Raw genomic sequence first — 12,043 nt, forward strand, 5'->3', positions numbered from 1 at the left:
GGACCTGGACAGGCTTGAGAGGTGGGCCCATGCCAACCTCATGAAGTTCAACAAGGTCAAGTGCAAGATCCTGCACATAGGTAGGGGCAATCCTGAGCACAGATACAGGTTGGGTAGAGAATGGCTTGAGAGCAACAAGATTTTGAGGGTGTCAGCTGATGAAAGACTCAACATGTGCAGGCAATGTGCTCTTGCATCCCAGAAGGCCAACTGCATCCTGTGTTGCATCAAGAGGAGCATGATCTGCAGGTGGAGGGAGGTGATTCTGCCCCTTTGCTCTGCTCTCATGTACTGCGTCCAGTTCTGGGGACCTCGAAACAAGAGGGACATTGAGCTGTTGTAGTAGGTCCAGAGGAGGGCCACAAAGATGATTAGAGGGCTGGAGCACCTGCCATACGAGGACAGGCTGAGCTGGAGCTCTTCAGCCTAGAGAAGGTTCCTGGAGGAACTTACAGCAGCTTTTCAGTACCTGAAGGGGGCCTACAGAAAAGCTGGGAGGGACAGCATACACTGACAGGACAAGGGAAAATGCTTTTAAATTGGAAGAGGGTAGATTTTGACTAGATATTAGGAAGAAAGTCTTTAATATGTTCATGGTGAGACACTAAAACAGGTTTCCAAGAGAGATTGTGGATGCCCCCACTCTGGAGGCAATCAAAGCCAGACTGAATGGGGCTTTAAGCAACCTGGTCTACTGGGAGGTGTCCCTGCCTATAGCAGGAGAGTTGTAACTGAATGATCTTAAGGGTCTCTTCCAACCCAAACCATTCTATGATTCTTTGACAGCAATATTTCAGAACTGAGATTTGTGTATAAGTCATAAAATTGATTTATCCTCCAACTTTGGTCTCAAGTAACACATTTAAGCCCAAATAAATCCATTCCAATTTCTATTAATTACTTTTTCAAAAATATATGTACAAACACACAGTATTTGTGTATTCAAGTTTATGCTTCCAGATAAGCTTTATTTTTCAGTCTTGCAAAATATATCTCTTACATAGTTCTTCAGGTGTTTATCTATCTATCCATCTAATATTTGCATGCAATTATCGTCTCACATAGTAATTTGATAGTAGGTAGTAAAAGGGTTTCCTGTCATGAGTTAAAGATAGGAAAGCACTCGTTCATGGTCTGATCATCAAACTGAGAATAAAAAATCTCAGAGTCTTAATCTGGATAGAACTACATACCTGTATGACTTTTGTTTACTCATTTATTTTATCTAAGCTCTTGCAAAATGAAGTTGATGCCTACTTTTTTTCAAGGTATACCACTGTATCAACTGTTACTATTCTGGCTTTACTACATGCAAAACAGCTATGTTGATGTCATGCTTTTGTTTTTATAGAGTAAACCTGATAAGTTAAGGCATTTCAACTAAGCATGTGCATAAATGTTTGCAGGATTAGGACCTATCTTTGTAAATTAATTTCCAAATAAGGAGAATTACATTATATAATTTACTCGTCACATTCCAAAAAAAGCATAACAAAGAAAGACCCATATGAGATGATAATTTCTAAAAACTGTGATAATACAAGGCATAATGGTAGGTATTAATTTAACTGCATTTTACTTCTATTAACATCTGAATGACAGTCATCCTTTGTTTTTAAAAAAGACCCTACATGTTACTGTAATGCAAACAAAGATTCAGCTGATGTCACATGGGAAATTTTATCTACATCAGTAGCTAAATATGTTAAATGCTTTACCTTAAAGTTCACTTCCTACCACAGTGACTAGCTAACCACATACTTGATTACAATTCAAAATCTGAGTTACTTCTTTTATGACCAGAATAAAACTCATTAAAGCTACAAAACAATAGTATTTTTGTCTTATTAATGATTAATATTGATAATCTACTCCTTGTATAACAAATAAATCAAGATAGCGATGTTTTCAGCTTTACATAGATTATAACATATTAAATGATATAAAGATTATTTTTAAATAATATGAATATCTTTCAAAACTAATTTCATAACAGTGATTTTTAAATATCGTGTCTGATATTTCACTATAAATGAGAATCCTTATTAATGTTTATATAATGAAATATTCAATGATTTGCAAAAGATAAATTGTATAGAACAACAATCTGTTTTATCAACTATTGTACTACTTTTCTAATTTATAACTATGAAAGCACAGATGAATTGTCAGAGACCTCAGTGATGTACCTTATTTAGGAATAAACACTACTGTGTTTACTTTACAGTGATTTATTTTTGTATATCCACCCTACTTTGCAGTCACTCAATTTATATAAAAAGAACACTTGTTTTCAGAGATCTGGAGACATTATTTTCAAATAAAACTGAAATATTTCAAGAACTATTTAGATGATGCAGGTTATAGAAAAGTTGAATGTGGCAATATGCTACATAATAAAAACTAAACAGAAGTATATTTTCCTTTATTTTTCTAACTTAGCAAAAGTTAAAGGGTCTTGTTGCTTGAAGACATCTTTTTAATAAAACATGTCTATCATATTGACAGTTCAAAACTGAAAATACATTTTAAAAATGTTCCAGTATGCCCTGGTAACTCCTGAACACTGAATCCATCTGTGACAACTTAAAAAAAAAAAAAAAAAAAAAAAAAAAAAAAAAAAAAAGTAGTACAAACATGTCTAACTTAAGGAGCCTCAAAAGTCCTTCCACTCCTGTGAAGAATAACAATGTAGTATAAACAGACATATGCTAAGCATGTTCAGTTTAACCAGTATTAAGTATTTAAAATGTGGTTCTAGACCAAAAAAAGACCTCTATAAAAGTGACTTTTTTTTTCTGAAAAAGATATCTTCTTTAATGTATTTGTATAAAAAATCGCTGCTTAATTTATGTTAAAAGTTTTTCTGACTCCTCCTCATGGGTTAATCAGAACTCAGTCCTGTAAGATAATGAAAACTTTCATGTTCTACCTTCTGTAATTCATGTTGAAGGCACTAAGGATATTCAGAATTTTGAACCTCTCAGTTAATCAGTTCAAAATGTCAATGTTAATGAAGAACTGTGATTTCAGGAAGGGAATTCATATGCATCACTTGAAAAAAATACACAACTGCATGTTTGTAAATAAAGACAGGTTTCTGTGCTTATAGCCTTTTTCTACTTGTACAAATGTTTGATTAAAATAACATGATCTTCTCTTCCTAGGTTTCAATTGACACCTGGGAGACTGAATATTTATTTCTTTGTAAATATTTTGATTTTAATGTGACACTGCAAAAAAAAAAAAAAAAAAAAGTCGTTTTACAATGCCAGATTTATAGAAGGTCTGCCTTTAGAGTAGAACCATATTTAAAAATTCATCATGCAGACTGAGAAACAGATTTAAGTTAGTTATATCCACATAAATACATAAACAACTTCATAAACACACGAACAACACAGCACAAACTTCACTCTTGCACTTGAAAAAAGTAACAAAAAAAGGAGTACACTCACAGATAGAAAACTTGTTGCTGTTGTCTTTCCCTGGAAACAATTTAAATCCTCTAGATTTAAAATCTATGGCCTTTTTCACTAGTTAAAAACAAAACAAAACAAAACAAAAACAAAAAACAAACAAAAAAAACATGTATCAGGAAATACAGTCTAAAATATTTCATTTCATTTGACAAAATGTATCATGGAACTATATAAAAACTAAAGTACCAGCTACCTAGCAAGCTCATATTTTGTCCCTGCAGTGGGAAGCAACTTACTAGAATGAGTATTGAGACTAAATTTTTCATCAGACAAAGGAAAAAAGTAAGATTTGTAATGATTTTTTTTCTCCTGTATAACTGAGAAGAAAATGATGGCCAAAATGTTTACTTCCATGCACCATAAATAGTGTAAAACACTATCACAGATTTATGGAACCTGGAAAATAAAAACAATAATAGATAATGCTGTTCATAACCTGTTGTATCTTAACTAGTATTTCCACTACAGTAATAAAGACCAGTGCTTATCTCCTTGACATCAAAAAATAAATTAAAAAATAAAATAAAATAAATTACAGAACACTATCACACCTAAGGATTTTTTTTTGTCTTTTTTTCTTTTTTTTTTCCCCCTGAGGGCACATTTTAATTCAATTATGTTTTCCAGAAATACATAATTTAACATGGAAAAAAAAAAAAAAAAATGTGTCATCCACAACATCTTATTGAATACACACTGGAATCCAAAATATACTCTCAAGTTTGAATTCCATCATTACCCATGCAATACAGGACATATATTATGTTCTGCATATATTCTGAAAAAAAAATAATAGCAGTAGAAATAATAATGTATTTTTTGTTAACATATTTTGGCCTTTTTTGCACATTTAAAAATTTACATTAAAAAACAGTATTAAATTTGGTAAAAAGGCAAAGTTGAGGAAATAACCAAGAAAGTCACTATTACAGTACTCAAAAGTCCTTCTAAAATTAACATGTTGGAATACATTCTCAAGATTTATAGGCACTCAGATCAAATCTCCATGCTGAAATGTCTCCACTACTTCTTTTAAAAATCTACCCCAGCTACGTCCCTAGCTGGAAGAATCATGTTTATTCAGGAAATATATAGATTTTAGTATCTGTATTATGATCTTTCTGCATTGAAAACTGAAATCTTCTGCTTAGAGAAGGAACATCACATTATTAAATTAAGCATACTGGGCAAAGTTACTGTTTTAACTAAATACAGTCTGCCATTCTACTGTTGATTCTGCAGCTGACCTTTCCTTGCTTTAAAATTCTTATTTGCAAAGTTTTACCTCACCTTACCACCAATTCTATTGCTAAACTATATGAACAATATGTGTAAAACCCTTTATTTTGGACTATCTTTTTGATAAAGGCAGTTAATCAAAGCAAAACATGGCCTGAGTGATTTGTAATCATTACCATGCAAAAGAGCATAAGAAAAAAAAAAAAAAAAAAAAAAAAGTTACAAAAACAATTTATAGGACAATTGAGAAATCATAAGAGGTATTCCTACGCTTCTGATGGAAGAGGCTGTATTTTTTATTTATGGCTTTTAACAATTTTTTTTTTTTAGGCTTCTATCTCAGTACATAAAATGATCATCATCATAATGTAATGTATAAACATTGCCAATGGTTCTGGGAAGTACATTATTTGCAGGAGTAGAATGTACCTGTTGCCACAAAATACTATGAAAATTTTTATTTCAAATAATTGAAGTTCATAAAAGAATGCTGTAGGTAGAAGAAGTCATGGACAAAACAATTGTATGTTCATGAAGTATTTCAGTATAGCCATACTGAAATAAAAGCAATGCTCTCACATCAGTGTGTGAGATTTCTAAGTTGTTGTTTGTACATAAATATCAATCTAGGTGTAGAGCTTAAAGCTTCTTTAGGCTTACTTCTAGCATCAACATAAAATAATTCCTAATAGATCAGAAGACTGAAACCTCGGTATTCTTGTAACACCTAAGTAAAATGGGAGTAGGTCTGAATGCATGATAAAGTTGCTGGTATTGGTTTCAATTAGTAAGTTGCGTGTCCTTTATTTTCAGAAATCTTCATATCAACATAACAAAGAAAGAAGATGGTGAGTGTTTTTGCTTCATTTCATCCTCAAGCACCTATGTAATATATCCTCAGTTTACATACATGAGAAAAAGAGAACATATCTACAGTGGAACTGTAAAACAGGAACGAAATTCAAGTTTAAATACTACACCTGTGTTGTGCAAACATCAATACAGACTGGGGGATAAAGGCATAGAGAGCAACCACACGGAGATGGACTTGGAAGTAGGACTGAATGAAAAGCTCAACATGAGTTGGCAATGTGTGCTTGGAGCCCAGAAACCCAACCACACCATGGGTCGCACAAGTGATGAGATGTGATTGTCTCTTTTGCTCTGCCCTTTTGGACTCCACTTGGAGTATTGTTTTCAGCTCTAGGGCCCCAAAAATAATAAGGACGTGGATCTATTGGAATGAGTCCATAGGCAGATCATAAGGATGATCAGAGCACAGATGCTGGAGCACCTGTTCCGCGAAGGCAGGCTGAGAGAGCTGAAGTTGTTCAGCCTGGAGAAGAGAAGGCTTATGAGAGATCCCATTGCAGCCTCTTGGTACTTAACGGGGGAAAAGTAAGGAGGGACTCTTCATCAGGGTGTATAACAATAGAACAAAGGGTAATGGATTTAACTAAGAATGTCTAGATTTAGATAGAAAATTGAGAAGAAATTACTTATTATTAAGGTGGGAAGGAACTAGAACAGGCTGCCCAGAGAAGTTATGGATAACTAATTCCTGGAAATGTTAAAGTCCAGGTTGGAGAGGGCTCTAGGCAATCTAATCCAGAAGGAGGTGTCCCTACTGCTACAGGGGACTAAAACTAGATGGCATTTAATGTTCCTTCCAACCCACAACATTCCATCTTTTTAAAAAATATCTGTAGCTATTAAATATAAGGAAAGCAAGAAACTCAAGATCTCTGATTGTTCCTTACATTCTCAGAGGTGAAAGAAACTTTTAACTATGCCTTGTATGCTAATTTATTGAACAGTACTTTAAAATTATAGTATGAAGAAGTAGATATAGACACATATTTTGTTCCAACATGTCTAGTCGATAAAGAATGTGTCAGGCTTGGTATGTATATACATACATAGAAAAACAGCTCTCCTTCCAAAAACAAACAAATAAACAAAAACAACAACAAAACCAAAACTACAATAAGTCTACTTTTTAATACTTTCAAAACTAGGTATTTTTTGAATGCCAGTGTGGACACCAGGGAAGAAAATGTGAACTGTTTAAAAACAATTTTAGTCTGCACGTGACAGTAAGCATGGTGGATTTCACTTTTCAGAAGGTTCAAAGGATAGATTCATGCCAGGAAATACTGCAGCTGCACACATCTAAGCTAGTTCACAAAGAGAAATAGACACTTTAAGGGCTCAATTTATTTGGCCTTGGATACCTATTGTCTCATGAGATGAGCTTAAACTTTTATATCCTCTTTTCTCTCCAGGTCATTCAGATAATGATTATGATATGTGATAGTGCTGCAAACAGCTAAACATGTTCAGACTAATCTCATATTTCTTAACAGCCAAGACACAGGAAAAATAGATGAGTCTAAACAAACAAGATACCCCTGAGATGGCATACTGTTACAGATGGAAAAAAGAGACAAGATCCCCAGTGCTTTGGAGAATACTATAGCATAAATTAAAACAGATGTGAACACAAAGCTTCCTTTATGCCCTGACCTTCATTCTACTTCAGAATCAATTTCAAAGTAACACTGAAGATCTAGATCAAAGAAATCAAGCTGTTCAGAGACCAAACTTAATCAGTTTATTACCAAGTCTTTATTTACCAAGTCTATTGTATCTGCATTAGAATTAACCCTTTGTATATGAGTTTAATTACATAATTGTCAAGACTATCAAAACTATTTTAAATTTATAATAAGCTATCCAGTATAGTCATATCTCCATTGCTATATGTAAACAGAAGGTTATAATGTTGTTTAAAACTACTTTAAATAGCTGTGTTTTGTAATTTAATTTTGTTTTTGTTGTCTTAATTCTTAAATTTAAATATAATTAAGTATATTTATTTGTGTTTATTTAGCTTGGGCAGAATTGGTGCACAGCTCTGACAGACGTAAATGTAATTTTCATCATGTGATCTGATGAGTGTAAACTGTCTCATCAAAGCTACTTGATACTTAATCAGAGATTATTTTAAAAAAGCTCTGAAAATCTGGAAACTATTCAGGCATACATCTTGGAGCATACGTTCAACACACTTGTGCTTATTTCCCCACAAATGGCCTTGATACACAAGAGAAGATTACATAGCATAATTTTTTCTAAAGCTGGAAATTCCATTGTTTTCTGCAGATATAAAAGATGGATCTAAATGGTTTGTTGAAGAAAGAAGGATATAAATAATTGTGAAAACTGAGTAAGTTCATACATGAAGTTTGCATGTGAGATGGATGATCTGAGATTCAGGTAACGGAGTAGACTCGTAAATGGTAGACAATCTATATACAAACTGAAATAAGTTCAGAATAATTTTGTTTCAGTCTTTATCTAAAGTAGTTTCCCATGTAAGATACTGAAATTTCAATTAGTTCTAGGCAAAGTTTTACTACGTTGGCTCACAAAATCAGAGGCTGATGGTGGTATGGTAGTAGAGGTTGAACCTTACCACCAATATCCCATTACACTTTTTTGCCTCCCAACAGATGGCAGCAGAGGGGCAGTCTGAGAAAATGACATCTAACATGGAAGTGCATATGAAGAAAAGGTGTGGAATATACTTCCTTCAGCAGAAAAAAATACACCCATTGACATTTATTGATGCTTGCTGAACATTTCTGGAGACCAGTGGATGTTACCAGAGTGAGGCAGACAGGTAATACATTTCAGTGGTCGTGACAAGTCATGCCTCCTAGTGCTGATTTTTACAAGCGTATTACGTAGGCTCTTGTTCATTGCTAGTGAAATTGCACAGCTAATGAAGATAATTATGATGAAAAATTGTTTTTCACAGGTGATAATTTGATTTATCAGAAAGTGTTACTGTGATCTTTGTAATTATTATAGTTTCCATGGAAATAAATAGAAGGCATTAATATCAGATCAACTTATGTATGTTCCTATATAATGTTTCATGAAATATGCAATATCTCTGGAAACAAGGGTAAGTTGTGTACCCCTCACAAGCTCTCTATTCTGTTTCTCACTTTCCACTTTCATTTAAATTCAGCTGCAATTGCCTGAGCATACTATAGAAAAGGTTTTGACACTATGTTTTCCTAAGAATTTTTTTCCCCTCTGAATTTACATGATGAAAATTCTTCCCACATTTCTGTTACTCAGAAAATAAAAATCAAGATCACTTTTTCCACTTTCACTGGGCCCAAATATTAGGGAACACAAGCTAAAATTAAAAGTTGTTATAGATTCAGAATTACATAATCTACAGCAATAAGTATATTCTCTGGATTTATTTTATCCAAGAAATAATGTGTAATTTACTGCTTTCTAAAGGGACAAAAGACAGTTTGGAATATAGTTCAGAGCAGACTGGTGCAGAACCAGTAAATCACTAATCATTCAAGAACTTCAAAATCTGATTATAGCAAATTTTCCTTGCAGCAGTTACTATTTCTAATGACAGAAACAGCAATCTGATATTCTCTACTCTTCCCATATGTAGTGCTTAGTTTCAGGTATGGCAAATAAACTGCATATCATACTTCTAGGTGTATGTCTAATTCAGTATACCTGCTCCAGAGGTAGGTCTACATGCACAACAGATTCCCAGATTGTTCAATGAACATAGTGATATACTTCAATGAAACCTGTAACAAGCATATTATTATAACCTAACATGTGCATTTCACGTTTATATTAAAATTTCATGTATTTTGATTTTACTTTAATGTAAAGCACTTCCATTTCAATTGTGCAAATTCTCAGTTTATTCTTTATCTACAGATGAAAACCTATGACAATTTTCAGAAAACAATACCATGCATGATGTAAGCCATATATAATTTAATATGCAATTGAAAATTTGTCTTTGGGTTCTTATCTCCATTAAAAATACAATGAAAAAAAAAATACATGGAAAGGAAAAAAAAAACACCCTACTCCTCTTTTGACTGAAAAATAAAATATGTGTACAGCTGCTGGAACTGTAAAGTTATTGCAAAATTTTATGTAGGAACTCACCCTGTTGTATTTTCATTACAAATTATAAAAATTGTTAGTATCTGAGTTCCAACTAATATAAATAATCAATTTGTATAATAAAGTAATGCAGTGATTATCTGAACTATGTAAAATGAAGTAGAACATGTACTGATAAAACAAAAGTATACTCATACAGGTTACAAGTGTATAATATTCATTACATAATATAAGTTATGACGTTAATACTAAATTAAGAATGATGAGGAGATATAATTATTTTGTACAAATGATCTCTGAAAAGCTTAAGGTAACAGTTTTTCTACAGTATATCAATTTATATGACAAATTTTCTAATTTGGAAAAAGTACCATTTAAGAATGAAAGCAAGTATGGCTCATCTGTATAAAGTAATAAAAAACTACACTAATGCTGGTTTTCATATTCTAACAACTATGTATTTCACTTATACTAACATATCACCAATATATCATATGGTCAAAATACAAAAACATTACAGCAGAAAACTAGTGACGCAGTAAGTCAGAAGACAAACATAAATTACGGAAGTTAACATGTCACATATAATGAAGAGCACTTAAGAACTGCAGGAACCACAATAAAAATAAATAAATAGAAAAGCAAGGTAGCAGCATGAAGTTGGTATTTAAGTATGAAGAGAAATAAGTTATTTAAATTCATATACTGGAATCAATATTATATAACATGACAATTGTGAGAAAACTAAATTACTCTATCACTGTATATATGCATCTTTACTATTATGTCATTGTAGTTAATGACTGTGAAATGTAAAGGAAAAATGTACAGACAAAAAAAATAATGGTACTGTTTTTGTAAGAGTTTTCATTAAAAAAAAAAAAAAAAAAAAAAAAAAGTGAACATTCCAATAGGCTTGTTGGCTTTTTTCGTCAGTAGATGTTTCTATGACTCATTGTTAATATGCAATATTGTTCAATTATAACTTTCTGGTTTATCTATTGGATAGACTTATCAAAGGATTTTTTTTTTAAATGTACTCTGCTGATGTACTCTGTAAAAAATGTCATCTGCTGATTGTGTAATTTTTTTATTTTTTTTTTCTGTGTACGGGTAAAAAATAATTTTATTACTTCAGATGTCATAAAAGTTTGGTACAGTCACCACTGAAAACAGACATCTGCAAAACCAGGGCATTAATTGCAGGAATACTTCAGCAAATATACAGAGTCCCTCAGTCAGGAAATTCTGTGCATTCTTTACATAAAGGATAATAGTACAGCTAGGATAGCAGTTAGATACAGAAGTACACGTTTTACTTCCCTGTTTTTCTACACTTCTTAAACGGTCTTAAGAAAAAGATACACTGCACCGCTAGCCTCTTCTAGTTGCTTTACATACAACATAAAGGAACAACCATAAAAATGTGTGCGTGATTCGGAAATATGTTTTTCTTACTTTCAATCACAATGGACTGGACTGTTGGATGAAAACCGATCTGCTTTCCAAAGACTTTGAAACAAGAAGATGTAAAAAAACTTAGATCACCATTATCGGTTCTTATCTAAGAAAAATCTTGAACAAACTATGGATTATCAATTTCCTTCATCAAACAAAACCCATCTATGTGTCTCAGTGCGTTTATGAAATAGGTAATTTCAAGCTTATTATGAAACATTAAACAAATACAGTTCAGCAATTAAATGCTCGAGTATGAAAATTGTATGTGTCATGCTGATAAAAATGTATTGGATTAGTAGATGTAAGAAACAAAGAGTACACAAATCTTATATATTAATATTCTTATAACTAATAAGAATCTATGAATCAAGCTGAAAAATTTATTGACTTTCTTCAGACTAAGATCACTATACACCTGAGTTTCATTCATGCAGAAAGAAAAAGCCCACTAAAAAATCTGCAAACATATCCACACTGATTTCTTACTTAATAATCTCTCCTTCCCTGCTCCTCTTTTCCTTTGTTTCCTAAGTAAATCTCATAAAATTCATAAAATTCAGGATGTAGGAATATATTTTCTATCAAATCCTTACAGTGCTTACATCAAAAAATACACAAAGTAGTGCTCTATCTTTTACTGAGTCTTTCAAAAATTCAAGACAGTTAAATAGCTCCATCTTCAAACCTTTCTTTCTTTTTTTTTTATTTTTTTTTTATTTTTTTTTACCAGAAGAGTTTCACTGGCACCCTATTAAATTTGTCTTTCGTGTTCTCTTATAGTTTGATTGTTTTCATTTTCTTATTCTCTCTTGCCTTGGAATAAAAATATAGAATTAAAATAAACTTGTCTTATAACTTACTAAACTTCCTTTAAGATGTGGCAAAAAAAATGA

General features: G+C 32.3%; 1 protein-coding gene across 6 annotated transcripts in view; it reads right to left on the bottom strand.

Annotated features, from left to right (window-relative positions):
• The window catches only part of CSMD3 (CUB and Sushi multiple domains 3), a 567,558-nt gene that overhangs the window by 317,653 nt on the left and 237,862 nt on the right, over window positions 1–12,043 (bottom strand). For 4 of the 6 annotated variants that reach the window (XM_015283035.4, XM_040695845.2, XM_040695843.2 and 1 more), the window contains one exon: window positions 3,459–3,536. The exons of the other annotated variants lie outside the window; for them this stretch is intronic. In XM_015283035.4, coding sequence (XP_015138521.3) covers window positions 3,459–3,536 — 78 coding nt within the window. The remainder of the gene's footprint in view (window positions 1–3,458; window positions 3,537–12,043) is intronic. 6 annotated transcript variants of the gene reach the window in all.

The sequence above is a fragment of the Gallus gallus genome, chromosome 2, assembly GCF_016699485.2.
Source record: "Gallus gallus isolate bGalGal1 chromosome 2, bGalGal1.mat.broiler.GRCg7b, whole genome shotgun sequence".
Taxonomy (NCBI): Eukaryota; Metazoa; Chordata; class Aves; order Galliformes; family Phasianidae; genus Gallus; species Gallus gallus.